The sequence below is a fragment of the Toxorhynchites rutilus genome, chromosome 1, assembly GCF_029784135.1.
Source record: "Toxorhynchites rutilus septentrionalis strain SRP chromosome 1, ASM2978413v1, whole genome shotgun sequence".
NCBI lineage: Eukaryota > Metazoa > Arthropoda > Insecta > Diptera > Culicidae > Toxorhynchites > Toxorhynchites rutilus.
In genome coordinates, this window is record NC_073744.1 from 111,196,587 (window position 1) to 111,216,081 (window position 19,495).

The 19,495-nt window shown below is 37.7% G+C and overlaps 2 protein-coding genes and 1 long non-coding RNA gene across 3 annotated transcripts; all 3 read right to left on the reverse strand.

The window, feature by feature from the left end:
* Positions 1 to 7,280: 7,280 nt before the first annotated feature.
* LOC129761922 (uncharacterized) lies at positions 7,281 to 7,884 on the reverse strand. Its single transcript, XM_055759778.1, has 3 exons — positions 7,785 to 7,884; positions 7,523 to 7,726; positions 7,281 to 7,452 (listed from the first exon to the last, which is right to left on the reverse strand). The coding sequence occupies exons 2-3, from the start codon at positions 7,683 to 7,685 to the stop codon at positions 7,385 to 7,387; spliced, it is 231 nt and encodes a 76-aa protein (XP_055615753.1). The 5' UTR covers positions 7,686 to 7,726; positions 7,785 to 7,884; the 3' UTR covers positions 7,281 to 7,384.
* An 802-nt stretch (positions 7,885 to 8,686) lies between these two features.
* LOC129761923 (uncharacterized) lies at positions 8,687 to 9,290 on the reverse strand. The gene is made up of 3 exons (XM_055759779.1): positions 9,191 to 9,290; positions 8,929 to 9,132; positions 8,687 to 8,858 (listed from the first exon to the last, which is right to left on the reverse strand). Exons 2-3 carry the CDS (start codon positions 9,089 to 9,091, stop codon positions 8,791 to 8,793), a joined length of 231 nt encoding a protein of 76 aa, XP_055615754.1. The 5' UTR covers positions 9,092 to 9,132; positions 9,191 to 9,290; the 3' UTR covers positions 8,687 to 8,790.
* Positions 9,291 to 12,316: 3,026 nt separating this feature from the next.
* LOC129761924 (uncharacterized) lies at positions 12,317 to 13,776 on the reverse strand. Its single transcript, XR_008740503.1, has 3 exons — positions 13,508 to 13,776; positions 12,560 to 13,443; positions 12,317 to 12,478 (listed from the first exon to the last, which is right to left on the reverse strand). It is a non-coding gene; the product is annotated as an uncharacterized LOC129761924 (long non-coding RNA).
* Positions 13,777 to 19,495: the final 5,719 nt, after the last annotated feature.

Sequence of the window (19,495 nt, forward strand, 5' to 3'; positions counted from 1 at the left end):
GATTTTTCAACAGATGGCGCCTCTGAAAATGAACAAGATTAATTTCTCGAGAGGTTCATCTGTCACTAGCTGATGTGTGAAGTTTTATGACATTTCGTTTATTTGTTGTAGTTTGTGTACAAATAAACGAAATGTCTTTTTCTTTTTTTTAAATGTTTTTTAATTGTTACTATCTTAGCATTCATATGGAAAATGGAAAAAAGAGGTGTATCGTATTTTGACCAAACATTGTTTTTTGATGCGAAAACTCATGAAAAATCAATGCAGTTATTGACGAAATGTTATTCCACTTCTGTTCATTCGAGAACAACAGTTTCTCGGTGTTTTAATGGATTTAAAATAGGCCGTACAAGCACCGCAGATGCACCTCGCTCTGGGAGGCCAAAAAAGGTTACGAATCCAGAAATCGTAAAACAAATGCATCGACTCCTCCGACTTGTTCACAATCGTAAAGTTAAGTTACGCGAGTTACCCGAGGCCGTAAGTAAAACGAGTGGGATACATTTTGCACGACATTTTGGGCATGAAAAAGCTACACGCGTGATGGGGCCGCGTTTGCTAACCGTCGACCAAAAAGAACTTGAAACTATTGAGAACCAGAGCAGTGGATCCAAAGCTCCTAAGGAGTGTTACAATTAAAAAAACCGCAACAAAATATAACCATAAACCATATGGTAATAAGAATCCCATAATCATACTATTATTTATTTATTTTGGCTTAACGTCTTTACAACATGGCCTGATTCGCAATTTTTCTCCAATTAACTCGGTTCGTGGCTATCTCCCTCCATCCATATATTTCCATATATTTGCAATGCCGATTTCCCCCGAGCACCTTGGTTTTGATGTTTTTGTTAGGGAACACATTTTGGTAGGAACTAAAGTTCCCCCTACTTTCATGTATTTGCAATGTCGATTTCTCCCAGGCAGCTTGGTTTTGATGTCCCTGTTAGGGAAAACGTTTCGGTAGGAACAAAAGTTCCCCGTGCTTTCATGTATTTGCAATGTCGGTTTCCCCCAGACAGCTTCGTTTCGATGTCTCTGTTAGGGAATACATTTCGGTAGGAACAAAATTTCCCCCTACTTTCATGAATTTGCAATGCCGATTTCCCTCAGGCAGCTCGGTTTTGATGTCTCTGTTAAGGAACCGCCGCATGTGTCGTCAATTTCGACCAATTAGAAGTGGGTATTTCTGTTAGGATAGGGGTTGAGATTTACCAATTGTTCGATAGTTAGTTTCATGACATATATTATTTTCTTCAATATAAAAAAAAATTAGTGGGTTATATCTATGATATAACCGCAAGGTTCACGTGGAACTACCTTAGCTTAGCAATCATTCGTTTGTATTGATTAAATTCTTGATTGAATGAAACAGTTTCCAAATTCAATTGAGTTCAATATATTTGCTCTGTGAGTGAAAAAAATGAACAAATGCCGTGTAAAGTCAATTCATTTATTGTGATTGATTGTTCTTCGTTACAAGTAAATTTAATGACGGACCTTTTACGTTTGGTATGATGACTAGAACAAAATATATGTACGGAAGAATTATCAAACGTTTGATGAACCAGCCTAAGGCTGAAAATCTTTCCAATAAAGACAAAAAAAAATTATCAAACGATTATTTTATTTTACATTTCCCTCTGAAGTTTACATCCCAAAAGTGTACATACTTCTCGAATCTCGAATTTGCTTGAAACTGGGAAGTTCATTCGCTTCTAGTGGCTGCATGATTTTCCCAGGTTCCTAAGTTTAGAAGATCATGTTAGGACAGACATATTCCACTCTGCACAAAGGCAAGCGAGGACAAAAGTACTCGCAGTTTGCATTTATTTGCAGAGCCGATTTCCCCAGAAACCTCGGTTTTGAAGTCTGTGTTAGGGAAACACATTTCAATCGGAACAAAAATACCCCCGATTTGTATGAATTCGCAATGCCGATTTCCCCACGCTTCATGGATTTGAAGTCTGTGTTAGGGAAACACATTCCAGTCGGAACAAAAATACCCCCGACTTGCATGAATTGGAAATACCGATTTCTCCAGGCACCTTGGTTTAGAAATCTCTATTAGGGAACACATTTTGGTGGGAACAAAAGCTCCCCCTACTTTCGTGTGTTCTTTTTCTTCTTTTTGGCTTTAAGAGGGTTTAAACTTTTCAGTTCACTCGCCTCTAGGCTCTTTCGTGTGTTTGCAATGCCGATTTCGCTGCTTGGTTTTAAAGTCTGTGTTAGGGAACATTTTTCGATGAGAACAAAAGTCCCCCTACTTTCATGTATTTGCAATGCCGATTTCCCCAAGGCTGCTTGGTTTTGATGGCTGTGTTAGGGAAACCGTAAATCGGGCCAATCAAAACGATGCAGTTAGGGCGTTTAGATAACGCCTAATATTTTACAGTTATTCAATTGTTTATCTAATGAAAAACAACATTTTGTTAGTTGCGATAGATGCGTAGAAATATTCCCTATCAAGTGATGCAAACATTTCTCCTATCCAGTACGAAATGTTCGAGCTATAAGCATTCGAAATCTTTCATTTTTTCCTGCATGTTCTGTGTTTAGGTTTTCATTTTACCCTCCATATATTCCGGTTAGACGTAGTCCCACGTCAAAAGTGCCGAAATCGATTGACGCAAATATGTTATCAATCCATCATGAAATGACTGAGCAATAAGCGTTTGAAATTGGACAATTTTCACGATGTGCTCGATTTTCGATTTCCAATTTGTACCCCAATATGTTCCCGAAAGACGTAATCCTATGTCAAAACTAAGTCAGATGATTGAGTTTGATAAATTTCCCACGGAAGGTAATTATATTAGCTTTCGACAGGCACTTCGTACCGGAAATTTCCCCGTTCACGGCCAGTCCAGAGCTAAAGAAGAACGGCTTTGATATCCCCTTCTCGCTGATTGTCAGCCACAGCAGCACCTTCTTGGAAAACTTGGTGTGTGAAATAAACTTCACTTCCTTCGTGGGGGAAGTAAAATACGAAGTGCCCTGTCAGTCATTTCCATCAAGGGTGAGATAGGTCTCGTCGTTTATCACCACCGCCACGTTGCGATTCACCGGGAAAATCGACATGACCATCTTTTTCGGCCGCTGCCGCTGCGTCATTGTCTGCAGCTCCGAGGCCAGTTGACGGGACTTCCGCTTCCTGACATGTATGTCCATGTTTGCCAGGTACTTTTCCACTCCCGGCCAAGTGCACGCAGCGGTGTAGCCACTTTTCCCTCGATCTTCCTCTTCAGCATCATTTGGAGCTTCTTGTCGCTCAGGGTCGTCGGCCGTACGGAACCGGGTTTTCTTTTATTTCTATGCTGTGATTGTTTTCCAATAGTGCCAAGATGTTGTAGATGCAGGAACGGGCATATCCGGCGTCCACCAAGTGCCGCACGATGTCCGTTTTCGACGCGGCGGGGTATCGTTCTTTAAACGCACACACTTCTAAACGGGGTTGCTTCACTGTTTTCGCCTTCACGGTTAGAGTTCGACTGATAGAGTTCTCAAATTTTTTCTGCTGACTCATGGGTTACTATGATTGATGCTGCATGGGTAGTTTCGTCAGTGCGTGTGAAGCTGAAATTGTGAAATCGGCGATTTTTGTCAATTTTTGACGTCTTCTTCTTGAACGGCGTTAACGTTCTCTGTGGAACTTTTGCCGTCTCAACGAATGCATTAACTAGCGTCATTTATTAATACTTAGTTGAGATTTCTTAAGCCAAATAACACGCCTTCATTGTATTCCGAGGGGCAAGCTCTAGAATACGCGTGACCACAGTGCAAGCCGAAGGAAATTTCTCTGACGAAAAATCCTCCGGTCAGAACGGGAATCTAACCCGAACACCCGGCATGATAATGTGAGACGCTAACCACTCGGCCACGGGTGCACTATAATTTTTGACGTAGGATTACGTATTTCGGGAACACATTGGGGGTATAAATTGAAAAACAAAAATCGATTGCACGTGAAAACTGTCCAATTTCAAACGCTCAGTCATTTCATGATGGATTGATGAGATTTTTGCGCCAATCGATTTCAGCACTCCATAACAATTTTTTGAGATAGGACTATGTCTTTGATTTCTATATAGGGGGTCACTCTACGAAAAATGTAGCGATTTATTAAGAGTTTTCAAACGCATATTACTCAAAATGGTTATTGCGACATATATTGTATTATATATCATTAGACAGGAAATTTATCCACATTCCCCAACGCAACGAGCAATATTTTTGCCTAAATTCGGGCGTTAGCTCATAATGTGAGTTGATGCGTAAAATGAATTATACTCCATTTACCGATAACAGGCATTAATTTTATATTATATTGTATGTTGTCCAATCAATTTGTGCTCAATTCATGTTTTTATGGTGTAGGCATCACTACTAACAATTTGTGCAATTGTGGTCCAGGATGTCATAATATCGAGTATGTTGTTTGGTTATGTAAAAATGCAATAAATGAATTTAAATGGCTGCTGATTTAGAAGATCGAAAGGGTATACCCACGTAAATCAGATTATGATAGCTTGAGTAGTCGCTATCTTACAGGGCTATAAAGTTATTACAAACAATGTTCCGGACAACGTGGTTACGAAGGAAATACAGATTTTGAACAATGTAAAACTCAATTTAAATGCAATTACTACACACAATCACAGTTCTATGTCAAGATCCCGTCCGTTCCCCCAAGCTCATACCCATCAACTTTTAATTTGAATAAAATAATACATGTCATGAAATTAACTATCGAACAATTGAAAAATCACAACCCCTGTGCTAACGGAAATAACCAGTTCTGATTGGACGAAATTGACGACACAAGCGGCGGCTCATGTACTTACAATTATTGCTCAGTTATTTCATGATGGATTTATGAGATTTCCGCATCAATCGATCTGAGCACCCCATAACAATTTATCACAATGAATAGGATACTATATTATAAGAAACTAACTATCAAACGATTGAGATATCAGCAAACGGAAATACCTCGTTCTGATTGGTCGAAATTGAAGATAAAGGCTTCCTCTTGTACTCACAATTATTGCTCAGTCATTTTCTAATTGATTTACGAGAGTTTTTCATCAATGAAAATGAAAGAAAGAATACATTTTATGAAACTACTTTGAAACCAAGGTACCTGGAAAAATCGGTATTGCAAATACATTAAAGTACCCTTAGAAAAATCCTCGGTCGAAAACTACTAAATACATTTGGTAATGCAAAATTAGTAGAATGTACAAATTTTTTGTACATATTGTCAACAAACCCGCATCCCTACCAGAGATTAGTATATTTTACTCGATAACATTAGTAAGCTAGGATATTGTCATATCTGAAAATTGGTGAGAAAAGCGCGTATTAACCATTTTCATTGTTCCCATAAGGCAATACGGAGGTATAATAAGGATATAATTCTGATACGTGCATTTTCGGCGAGAAAATGTAGCCGATATTGGGCTTCCGAATCATTGTTCTGCTTGACATATGTGTTTATTAGTGCGGTCGAAAATGACTATAGATTGGTAGTATTTACCAAAAAATTCGTTATATTTACTAATTATTTCTCTCAGTGTAGGGGGAGTTTTTGTTTACACCGACATGTATTCTCTAACAGAGATTTCAAATTCAAGGTGCCTGGGAGAAAACAGCATGTAAATACCCTCGTGGTCGATATTTTAACAAGCGACGTGCACAAATGGATTGTGCTCATTGTAACTAGCGTGGGCATTGCTGGTTTCATACGTGCTGGCAAATAAGTTGGGAGCGACAAATGAGTGCGCACCAAAGCAATCTGTTTTTTTCGTTCCAATAAGAATCTTTCGATGTATTGGTTGAAGAATGATGTTTCAATGAACTGAATAAAACTTATGTTTGATAGAATATAAATATAATTCAAGTTTGGAACATTTATGTTGGTTGCTTCGTGAAATTTCATATTTATGACCGAGCATGTTGTGTTAAAATGACTTGAAAAATTAAACGATTTATTGTCCAAGGAAAGTTCATGCGACGAGAAAAATTGGAAAAGTGGAGGAATATTCGAAAAGTGATTTCCCACATTATCTACATATCGTATTAGGTGTTGTTAGTCCAATTGAAATTCGCATTGAGGCATATAGCTTCGTGTTCCGTTGGGTTTGAAACAAAAATGAAAATGGGTTAAATAAACACTCAGAAAGTGAAAATTATAAATGAAAATTACATTTTCCATTTCAAATATGTTTTCTCTTTAATAAAGTAACATGTTTTTTTTCTGGTGAGAAAAATTGATAATTGTGTTCGACAATGATAATTATCTTAAATAACCTTAGTGAGTTTTTTCTGACGCACCATTCCATCCATACAGAACACACCATTCCGTCCATGCAGAACACAGAAGGCGGCTTTCATCATATCTCATTCCACTTCGGCATCTTCTATCGTGATACGCACCATCCAACGACTAATCACCATCTTTCTGTCATCATCACTAGATTATAAACACTGGTGGAGCGAACAAACAATACCCAATAATCAAACAAAACGCTTTTCTTCAGGACCATCAAATCATTATAAAAGAGTTTAACGATGTATTACTTCAAACATATTCAAAATCAGCATGCAACATAAAGCCTAACGGAATCCTACGTCAACTACGCGGTCGTGTTTCGGACACAACTTTCCTGTGGCTTTTTTGATTTTTCCCAAGCATTTTAAAGTCAGTCTCGATAACCTCAATCAAGACCGGACGTCACAACCGGACGAAAAGAATATAATTTTGGAGACATGAAATGCCGAAAAAATGAAATAAGCTGGTGAAAATTGAAAAAAAACGCCAATAAACAGGAAAAACCTAGAAGGTTGGTTGAAAGACAACATATCCTAAACAAATGTTTGAAAAGCAAAACCAAGAACACGCTTGTACGATTGAGACTAGGAAGAATTTTCTCCGACGAAAAATCTACCAGCTACTCGAAACATTCATCGAAAGCAAGGAAGTCACTCGGGTTTGGGATCCGAACAGTGAAGGCGGTTCAATTTGGCAGAAGAGCAATCCAATGAACAAAACGAAAACCCACGGATGTTGAGCGATTGCTGATTGCTAATAATTGGCCACAAAGTAGGCAGATTCTTATGTTATTGAAATTCGATCTACGTCATGCATATATCAATTTTGCTTTGTTTTCAATAGATGTCGTTTCGGGATAAGACCTGCTCTCCTAGACTTCACTTGATAGAAAAAGAAAATCAAGCGAGAACGAACAATTGTTCGGAAATATAAAACACACAGGTTATTCTGACAATTTATTCCATCTCTTCCGTTGTACTTTTCTAAACTTCCAATGCGCGGCGCAATTTTCAGGACAATCCTGGTACTAGCATGTGGTTCCCATTATTAATGGTGTTCAGCATGTTCTTTGCGTTTCGACTCTGCCCATTTGGCTACATTTTCAGGTGAATTTGCTGAAAGAATGATTGTGAATAAGTATAGATCTTTTTCAAAATCACATTTCAAATGGAAGTGTAAGCTTACCAAGTTTGCCAATCTTGTAGAACAGTGGTATCGAGATACCGACAGCAATGAAGTAGTAGCGATAGAGCCAGGAGTGCTTGAAATAGTGCTTAATTGGGAACTGCGCTATTTGGGCAGAGAAAGTGTAGGGATATTTCATCGGACGTGACACCGGATCTGACATGGTGGAATATTTTAACTAAACTTTAACGCCAGTAACGTTATCTGTGAATTACAATAAGATTTTATAACATTATATAATTTTCTCAGACATCACACTTACTCCGCTTTCAACGAGCCAGGAACGACGCGTTTGACATCAAGTATGATGAGCAGCAGCTGACAGATGAACAACCAATGTAACGCTACATAAAGGTAGCTCGTTTTCCGTGTGCTTATGAGTTAGTATGATTGTTTTGACGTAGGACTACGTCTTTCATTTCTATACCGGGGTGTAAAATCAAAGTTTCGAAAACGAAAGCGTTACGCCGGAGACCGAGATTTTGAGCGTTAATAGCTCCTAAACAACTGAACGAAATGGTATGATAAACACTTCATTTGAAAGATAAAATGTCTACGCATTCTATACTTGTTACTTTCTGATCCAAAAACTTGTTTCAATAGTCTTAAAATTGCTTTCAAAACAGGCTATTGAAATCACCAATCGGTATATAAGCGAGCGCCGCTCGGAAATCCACTCAGTTCAAATTGAACAGCGATTGGAGCATGTTGTCGCTGTTGTGGTGAAGCTCTTCGTTTATCATGAAAGCGCGGATGAACGGTGTCACCAAGAGCCTGTTTGTGCACCTTAGGCCAAAAGGGAATCCATCAGGAGGAGAGTGATGCCACAAACGGTTCCCAGGGAAGATCTCGAAGCAGCCGCTACACACACACACATACACGCGCGGAATTCTTTCCGTTTGGATGCCATTCAGCATCGAGAAAGATCCTGAAAATAATCTGCCAGTTCCAGGATGTTGAGCGATTGCTGATTGCTAATAATTGGCCACAAAGTAGGCAGATTCTTATGTTATTGAAATTCGATCTACGTCATGCATATATCAATTTTGCTTTGTTTTCAATAGATGTCGTTTCGGGATAAGACCTGCTCTCCTAGACTTCACTTGATAGAAAAAGAAAATCAAGCGAGAACGAACAATTGTTCGGAAATATAAAACACACAGGTTATTCTGACAATTTATTCCATCTCTTCCGTTGTACTTTTCTAAACTTCCAATGCGCGGCGCAATTTTCAGGACAATCCTGGTACTAGCATGTGGTTCCCATTATTAATGGTGTTCAGCATGTTCTTTGCGTTTCGACTCTGCCCATTTGGCTACATTTTCAGGTGAATTTGCTGAAAGAATGATTGTGAATAAGTATAGATCTTTTTCAAAATCACATTTCAAATGGAAGTGTAAGCTTACCAAGTTTGCCAATCTTGTAGAACAGTGGTATCGAGATACCGACAGCAATGAAGTAGTAGCGATAGAGCCAGGAGTGCTTGAAATAGTGCTTAATTGGGAACTGCGCTATTTGGGCAGAGAAAGTGTAGGGATATTTCATCGGACGTGACACCGGATCTGACATGGTGGAATATTTTAACTAAACTTTAACGCCAGTAACGTTATCTGTGAATTACAATAAGATTTTATAACATTATATAATTTTCTCAGACATCACACTTACTCCGCTTTCAACGAGCCAGGAACGACGCGTTTGACATCAAGTATGATGAGCAGCAGCTGACAGATGAACAACCAATGTAACGCTACATAAAGGTAGCTCGTTTTCCGTGTGCTTATGAGTTAGTATGATTGTTTTGACGTAGGACTACGTCTTTCATTTCTATACCGGGGTGTAAAATCAAAGTTTCGAAAACGAAAGCGTTACGCCGGAGACCGAGATTTTGAGCGTTAATAGCTCCTAAACAACTGAACGAAATGGTATGATAAACACTTCATTTGAAAGATAAAATGTCTACGCATTCTATACTTGTTACTTTCTGATCCAAAAACTTGTTTCAATAGTCTTAAAATTGCTTTCAAAACAGGCTATTGAAATCACCAATCGGTATATAAGCGAGCGCCGCTCGGAAATCCACTCAGTTCAAATTGAACAGCGATTGGAGCATGTTGTCGCTGTTGTGGTGAAGCTCTTCGTTTATCATGAAAGCGCGGATGAACGGTGTCACCAAGAGCCTGTTTGTGCACCTTAGGCCAAAAGGGAATCCATCAGGAGGAGAGTGATGCCACAAACGGTTCCCAGGGAAGATCTCGAAGCAGCCGCTACACACACACACATACACGCGCGGAATTCTTTCCGTTTGGATGCCATTCAGCATCGAGAAAGATCCTGAAAATAATCTGCCAGTTCCTCTGGGAATTTAAAAATACATTCATGTGAAAGAGTTTATTTAAATGTTTTCTATCCATGTAACACTGTGACCAAATATGATTCAATCAAGTGCTATTAACAGATGGTTATCGAGTTAGCATTAACCACTGGTGGGCTTCCAGTATCGAGGAAAATGTGGAAATATCTAATCGTTACTAAAAATAATCTGCCAGTTCCTCTGGGAATTTAAAAATACATTCATGTGAAAGAATTTATTTGAATTTTTTCTATCCATGTAACACTGTGACCAAATATATTTGGTTTTGTGATTTTTCAATCAATCGCAATTAACAGGATAGCTTCTGAAGATTATTCTTCCCCATCAGTAGGATATTTCTGTATCCAATATTGTATGCGCCCGCAATCGATTATTGCTCAGTCACCGAAAGTTCCGAGCTCAGAGAGTTCATTCCCCTCTAGTTTGCCTTCCAAATTGCCATCGTAAACCACGCCTTCTCTCGATTCAATCACGCACAAAAAGCATACTGAGGCGATATTCTGGTTGTGAGACGCATTCATTTTTCGTGAGGACATCGACAAGACAACATCGTTGCTGAGGGTGCTGGACGGCGAAGGATCGAGATCTGCCCTGAAACGCAAGCAGTTTGTTTGAAACTGTGAGGGAGCACAGAGAAGCCGATCCTTCAGGAGAAGAGAAGGTGACCATCGAAGTAGCCGCTACACACACATCTTCTTCTTCTTCTTCAATGGCACTAACGTTCCTAGAGGAACTTCGCCGTCTCAACGTAGTATTACTTGCGTCATTTTTATTAGTACTTAGTTAAGATTTCTATGCCAAATAACACGCCTTGAATGCATTCTGAGTGGCAAGCTCTAGAATACGCGTGATCACAGTGCAAGTCGGAGGAATTTTCTTTGACGAAAAATTCCCCCGACCAGAACGGGAATCGAACCCGAACACCCGGCATGTTAGTTATGACGCTAACCACTCGGCCAAGGGAGCACGACGCTAACACACATACACGCACGGAATTCTTTCCGTTTGGATGCCATTCAGCATCGAGAAAGATCCGGAAAATAATCTGCCAGTTCCTCTGGGAATTTAAAAATACATTCATGTGAAAGAGTTTATTTGAATGTATTCTATCCATGTAACACTGTGACCAAATATGATTCAATCAAGAGCTATTAACAGATGGTTATCGAGTTAGCTTTAACCACTGGTGGGCTTCCAGTATCGAGGAAAATGTGGAAATATCTAATCGTTACTGAAAATAATCTGCCAGTTCCCCTTGGGAATTTAAAATTACATTCACGTGAAAAAGTTTATTTTAATGTTTTCTATTCATGTAACACTGTGACCAAATACATTTGGTTTTGTGATTTTTCAATCAATCGCAATCAACAGGATAGCTTCTGAAGATTATTCTTCCCTATCAGTAGGGTATTTCCGTATCCAATATTGGATGCATAAAACCTTGTGCCTCCAACGTAACGCTCTCGTTTTCGAAGTCCCCCAAATATTCATTCATTCAGAATGAATTCAGATTCAACTTCAAACAAATGATCTCTAAATCAACGTTAGTCCTACGTCACCCTTGCGGTTATACCATATATATAACCCACTTCCTGTTTTTTTGAAATCATAGCTCCATTGTCTTTTTTTCGTGGTTCAGGAGTGAAAAAATTGCCTTTCATCAATTCGCGTTGACGGCGGAATGGTGTCAACATCTGGATACGATATTAGTTTGTATGAGGTCAACTATTCTCTATCAGATTAGTCGACCCTAAGGCAGTTTTAAATTGCTAAAATTTGAATGAAATTTTTTTCTTTGCGTTATTTGCCTTCTATAAGTACGCTGTTCTGACCCCAATTTAAACTATTTTCTATAAATTTTCAGATATTCTCACCAAAACTTGCCATTATAATACAAAATTATCTTTAAACACAATTTGTGTATGATATTTTTTTACTACTTGCAAGCAAAAGTGATTTTAGTTTACCTAGAGTACTAATTTGGTTTGGTAAAAATAATTTTCATTCATAATTTTTATTTTAAAAGCACGTTTATGTCTTTTGCAAACCCATATTGTCATGCCTGCTCCCCCATTTCGTAATACGAAGCTCAATGCCGTCAACGCGGATTGTCCTAGATTCGTAAACGCCATAGTGAACTCTTACACTGAGAGGAATAGTTAGTAAATACGACGAATTTGTTGGTACATGTTACCAATTTTCTAGTCATTTTCTACCCTACTAATCATTGGTACATATTACGAAAGAAAAATGGTAGGCACAAACGTCAAACAAACTACGATTTGTTGGTTCAACATTGGTGCAATATTAGTGAAAATTTTGCTTCTCATTTGTGAGAGATAATCATCAGGGATAATAAAAATGTTTTTTAATAATTATTTTTAATTTTAAAAATTCTATTTGATTACATTTAACTCCACATATTTAGAATACATAATAATAATAATATATAACTTATTCTATGAGCAGCGTACACGAGGAAAGTTCCCGTTCCTCTTCCTGCTGCATCGCTCTAGTTTGCATTATTTAGGGAATGTCGGTAGCACCAGCCCATTTCATCCGCATTTTGTTCTCTCGTGTCTCTATGAAGAAAAGAAATACATATGTTAATAATATTAAATATGTATATATGTAATGAAACGTAACATCAACAAAATGCTTACCTCCGAATCGCTTCATCTCCAAAATAGAAATAGCGATTGCAAAGTGCGCACATCACAGATGTTAGGTATGACAAAGAAACAAAGTTACTAATGGTATGAAGTAAAATCTACGAATCTCTGGTAGGAACGTTCATTGCGTCTGACATCGCTTTTACGCAATTTTGGTAATATTTACAAAGCATTTGTATATTCTACCAATGTTTTGGCTACTAAAGATTTGGTAGCTGCTTTTACTTAACTATTTCTCCAGTGTAAGAACTATCTGAATATTTCAATAACCTAGGTAGTGCGGACTGAATCAAAACGGCTGTCAAAAAAGATCCAATTGAAATGTCAAAAAAGATCCAACGATCAGGAGTGTTATTTTTCTTATGATAATCAACACTATAAAAAAGGTATTGTTATCAAAGGCAAAAATAATTAAACTTTTAAGATGAACGAATTACATTTTTCCGTCAATTGTTTAATCGACCATTGCATTTCTGAAAGAGCATCTCATATTGCAAGGCATCAGAACTTGACATAATATCATAACCTACGAATAACGCTTAGTTCACTCCAAGATTTTAATGTGGGAGCCAAATTCGACATTGGCGAGTTTTGATACATACATACATATCAATAGTGAAATGTTTTGGGGACGTTTTTTTTTCTAACGTCGGTGAAAACAGCTTTGCTAATGAAGCTGGCCAAATGAAATCCACGTAATTATGATCCGCTAGTGCTGGTGATTAATGTAACGGTGAAGCAATCTGCGCTTCGTGTTGATGATGGACTTAATCTTCTGAGTCAACTACCGGCTTAATAGTGGAGAAGGCATTACGGTTTCTCACGAGGTTTCCTTTCCGGTTGAAATGTAACGATGTATTTGTATCAAAATAATCCTGAAAATATGTATGAAAGGTTTGCTACACTTTTGGTTTTCAATCATTCAAATATCGTACTTACTCCACAGATACGGGAACCATTATTCGGAACTAGTTTGTCATCTCCGCAAAAATCGACCCAGCGCGTCTGTAAAAACGTTTCTGAACGCGTTTGTAAAAACGTTTCACTCGTATTCAGGCAGCCTTCACTGAGTAACGCATTTTTAATGTCCACTTTCCCAGATATAATATTTTTCCGAACGAAATAAAAACAAACGAAGTCACAGTCACGTAAATGTTTACTCCTGCGTTTTGAAAACATTCGATGAAAAGTGGAACGAAGAGTTGCCAGATGATTTTTAAAAAAATATCTGTAAAAATATGTGAAAGTCTGTTAAAAATGTGGAAATGTCTGTTAAAGTTACGGATCTGTAGAAATGTCTCTTAACGTTGATTCTCACAGATTCATTAATACTTTGTACATCGCAATGCACGTAAGATTATTTTTTGTATATTCTTGTATACTTTGTATATGTGTATTTTGCATATATACAGCCATTCCATGTCAAATCGATATAGTGGTTCTCAGATTATGATGAAAAGTGGTAGTTTTGTTCTTTATCGCAAAATATTAGACCCGTATTTTTTTATTTTTTCGTTAGGATGACCATTTCCATTTTAGGGTGGTCCGAAAAATCTTTTGTTTTTCCCCACTGAACCGATTATCGACACATCTAATTGAAGCCAATTAGCTAGCTCTTTATTAAAAAAATATTGAACTCGCAAAAAAATGGATTTTATTTTCGTAATGATCGATTGTAGTTGTTTTTTACTGTTTTCGTGGCTTTGGACTAGAGGGTTCTATATTTTTTCATATTTTTCTAGAAAGCTGAGGATGTTTTACATGACATATTTCGGTTTCCCAGACAGTATTTTTTCATTTTTGAGATATAGTTTTTCAAAGTTAACCGGTGGTCCGAAAAATCATGTTTCCCATTGAGAACCACTTTATCGATTTGACATGGAATGGCTGTATATATACTAGCTGACCCGGCTAACTTCGTCCCACACAACATTATTGTTTTGATATGAATTCGTTAAAACGAATTCCTAAACTTTTTCTTATCATAGCATTGTTCTATGGGCAGAATACAACAAATACAACAAAATGTCGGGACGACTCAAAAGGGACCTTTCCTTAATCGGAATTTGCGATTAACAACACACTTGGCCTTCCATTTTTATTTATATAGATATATGGATAGATAGAAGATATGGGAATTCGTTGTTTTGCCTGAAAAACCATTTCCACTTTTGAACAAAGATCAACTTCGCTAGCGCAAATATCGAATGGACTAACAACGCTTATCACGCTGTAATTTTCGGTCATATGGGAATTCAATTTTCCGACATTCCTTCAGAGTTTTCCGAAAATTTTCCGATTTTGCTCTCCACTATATTGATCTACGGGAAGAGATGAATACAAAAAAATAAAGGCTAAAATCGAACCATCCCTTTTTCGGGTTTTCCGCTTACGAATAGATTTGGCCTCCATTTTTATTTATATAGATAGATATAGGCTAACAGTGCGAGGTTGAAGGGATGCTTAAGGACTGGGAAGAAACGGTCTCCGTTATCGCTTGGATGTAGTCAATCTTAATATTTCTCAAAGATGTTCAGTTAGGGCTTTGAGAATCAACTCATTGTCGTTTGCTCAAAAGATACCCCTCTAGGAGAGTCATTTTTAAGGAAATTAGCAACATGTGCCATCCGCATATTTGCTAGAAAATGATTTGCTGGGCGCCGGCAGCGCTAATTCGGTTTACTTGGTTTGTGTACAAGGACGTGTACAGGCTATTGTTACCGAACAAAACACCAACAGAATGCAAAAGATACGAAGTACTGTCATTGGCCACTGAGCGATGCTATGCTCACGACATCACTGCGGTGCGACCTATTTTGAGCACATAACCACTGTCGTTACGCCGGGCGGCAAAATGATAATGAATGACTCAAAAAATAGGACTAACGTCATGTGTATTGATATAAACTGAATATAAAAACTTTTTATGTATTAAAACTATGAAAAATGTCATACAGTGAGTAAAATATTGTGATTTGATGAATACCTAGCAAACATTAAATCGCATAACAAGCGTATATATAACATCATATGCCCTAAAATTTGGTTGGCATATGCATGCAAAAGTGGAGGCCATATACATACATGACAAATGCTCACCGAATTTGTTTGGATGAATATGCAACTTTGACCGGCTATAATAGCGATTATGTTGAAATTGAATTGCCATCTAGTATGAATATATTCATGAATTGTCAAAGCACCAAATACGACTTTTGCCATACTCATATACGATTTATTAAAGACATAGAAACAAAAACAAATGGCCCAAAATATTTTCGTGAAATGTTTATTATAGCCTCACAAATCGCCATTTTTATATATGAGTATTTATGTTTGTAGAAATAATTATTTGATTGACTTGTGTTGGGAGTAGAATATGAATGTTTAAAATGGCACAGATTGATGTTTGGTGAAAACTGCTCCGATGTGGGTTCGAACTCCGGTCGTCTGAATTATCATCCACCAGCTGTATCGCGCGGCTATCTGAAATTTAATTCAACAGCGGTTAAAACTTTCGAGTGTATCAGCATTTCATTGACATTTCAATATGATGTAAAATGTTCTTTCTTAGGATCTAATATGATTTACTGTTTCATGATTTTCTTCAGCATGCAACACGATTTACTACAGTACTGAATCGATTTAAATTATACGCTTATACGACACACAAACTGCATCAGTGTAATATACGCATATGATGCGGATTAAATATATTTTACGACAATGTACATCATAAAATTGATGTTGCGAATTGCGACTTAATTTGATAATGGTATATGAAATCGAGTTTTTACATTTTATGCGATTTCAAATATACACGATGCATACTTCGATTGATATTATATGCGATTATGATTTATTCGGATTTCTTGTAAGACTTGGCACGTGCATAATTATACGATTTAATGTTTGCTGGGTAGAGCCTCTCATTTTTCAGAAACCTGTGAAATATTGTTATATCCAAAAAGTCTGCAACAAAAATAAAACATTGATGGGTCTGAGCCTAGGGGCACGGACGGGATCTTGACATAGGCCTGTGTTTGTGTGTAGTAATTGCATTTGAATTGATTTTTTTATTGTTCAAAATTTGTATTTTTTTCTATTTGGATACACCAAATGGAAGCCCTGAAACTGAACTTGTATCCTTTACGGATTAGATGAGATAACGTGGTAGAATCCAAAACCACATTCAATTCAATAATGTGCACATCATCATTTATCATTTTTAAACACAAGTCTAAATAGTTAAGATCTTCATAAATATAAGCCTAATCCAAGTAAATCTATGACTACAAAAATGTGTTAAGGATAATAATAGCATTTACTCCTTCGTTGTCACGTTACCATTATTTGTAGGGGGTTGTAATAACATTATGGCCAGGTGATGTATATTGAGTATCCTATTGGGTGCTCTCTTGGGAAGTTCGTGTAGTTGCTGTAGTGAACTGATCTCATTGGATGCTGAGTTCTGCTTAAGTATAGAAAAGGGAAAGGAGAATGGGCAAGTCCATTCGAGCTTCTAAGGAAGACATATATAGAGAACATAATATTACGATCGCGACTACTCAAGATGTTATAATCTGATATGCGTGAGTGTACCCTTTCGAATTTCTGAATCATCAGCCAGTTAAATTCATTTATTGTATTTTTTACGTAACCAAACAACATGCTCGATATTATGAAATCCTTGACCACAATCACATAAATTGTTAGTAGCAAGACCTACACGATAAAGACGTTAATTGAGCCCGAATTGATTGAACTTTGAGGATAATAGAGTAAAACTATCTTCCAAGATTATACTTTCATTGATTCTGCCAACAATAAATGCCTGTTTGTTCGAAAATGGAGAATAGCTTGTGATACGCCCGACTCACATTGTGAGCTAACGCCCGAATGTAGCCGTCGGGGAGGAAAGCGAGTGGTTAGTGCAATCGAAAAAACATAACCATTTTAATAGTCAAATTGTTTTGCTATATTTGTTTATTTCAAGCAATAAAATACTGGATAAATTTCCTGTTTAATGGTATATAACACAATATATGTCACAATAACGATTTTGAGTATTATGCATTTGAAAACACTTAATGAATCATTATATTTTTTGTAGAGTGAACCCCCTATATAAAAATCAAAGACATAGCCCCATGTCAAAAGTATTTTACAGATATGTCTGTAAATTTACAAACATATATGTAAATCTGGCATCTCTGGTGGTCTGAGAATTTATTGCAAGAAATCGCTTGAAAAAATGCATGAATTTGCTTGAAAATGAAGTGGATTGAGTCCGCACCACTTAGGTCCGCACCACTTAGTCAATAACTATCAAATACATGTTTTGACGTAGGACTACGTCTTTCATTCCCATACCGGGGTGTAAATTCAAAGTTTCGAAAACGATAGCGTTAGGCCGAGGACATAGTAAACGCGATGTGGTGCGAATGAGCCATGTCACACAGAGCGGGGCGGTTTCGAAAGCGATTTCGTATCGAGAAAAAAAACCGTCGCGATATCCGCGGCGGCGAATCCGCCTAATGTGACATCAGCCATAGTAAACGCGATGTGAACGCGATTTCAATGCGGCGAAACTGTGTGTGGAGAGTTTTGCCGCGAGTGAACGCAAGTGGTGGTTGCCAGACGATTTTCATAAATATCTTCACAATCGAACTCATTGAATGGAAATAAAGATTGAGTTGTTAAATTATAATTTTCGTTTTGTTCGATGAATTATATAACATTATTCTAATTTACATAATGAATATGATGAAAACGTTACAGGGCTTTCCATTTACCATGTTCGCAGATAAAAACGATCTCACAATTCAACAGCTTACAAAATAAAAACATGTTATCATATCTGGCATCCTTGTGCTTGGTTGTTTACATGTGGAATGGAGTGGAATGAAACATAAAAAAACGCGCGATCTGAAGCGATCAGTATGTCATAGCACGCGATGAGCTCAAATTCATCGCTCCCTAACGCATCGTACCACACTGCGTTTACTATGTCCTCGGCCTTACGCCGGAGAACGAAATTTCGAGCGTTAATAGCTCCAAAACAACTGAACGAAATGATATGATAAACACTTCATTCGAAAGATAAAATGTCCCGCTTGAGGCATCGGAGCAGCCGCCACACACTCACATACACGCGCGCAACTCTTTTCGTTTGGTGGTTATCGAGCATCGAGAAGAATCCGGAAAGAGGTCATCATTGCTGCAAAATAATCTGCCAGTTCCCCTTGGAATTGAAATGGTAATTGCTCTATGTGTAAGTGATAGTCGATTCGATTGTCAGTATACGATCAAGTTACTCTTACGCCAGTTGGCACATCGGAGAGGTAGGGATAGGAGTTACTGGACAAGATGCTAAGGACCACGAAAGGAGGTTATTGCAGGTACGCGAAGTACCGATGGTACGCTTAGTCCAGTCGTTTACCACCAATAAAACCTAAACCTGATCACTGAGCAAGACAACGGGGAACGAAGAAAATCTACGATCGGATAGATATAAAGGACGAACAACAACGAACAATTATTGTCAGTACATGTTTCATCAAACAGGGATTACACGCTTTGTGTGACAGTACTGAAGTAGAGGAGAGGGTTATATTAGCCTAATGTGGACATATGCGCAAAATTGTAAACGAATTAAAATGTGGAACAGCTTGTCTCTTATTGCTTTCATCGTTTGTTCAATCAGTGTTTCACGATAAGTAAATAATGTGTCCTATTATGCAGTGGCGTCTCGTGAGTAAATTGACTAGTTGTGCACAGGGGTACCAAATGTACTGCATCGCGACAGTAATCTCATGACTGTCGCCTCCATTGTCCCGTGACAGTCAGGCGATTGAATTTTTAACTACAGTCACACAGTGAAAATGTTATGCGACATTATTGTTACTGTCGTGTACTGTACACGGA

Coding starts and splice junctions, on each gene's coding strand:
- LOC129761922 (XM_055759778.1), bottom strand. CDS start 7,685: ATGTCAGATCCGGTGTCACGTCCGATGAAATATCCCTACACTTTCTCT. Junction 7,453..7,522: donor CTACAAGATTGGCAAACTTG/GTAAGCTTACAC, acceptor TCATTCTTTCAG/CAAATTCACCTGAAAATGTA.
- LOC129761923 (XM_055759779.1), bottom strand. CDS start 9,091: ATGTCAGATCCGGTGTCACGTCCGATGAAATATCCCTACACTTTCTCT. Junction 8,859..8,928: donor CTACAAGATTGGCAAACTTG/GTAAGCTTACAC, acceptor TCATTCTTTCAG/CAAATTCACCTGAAAATGTA.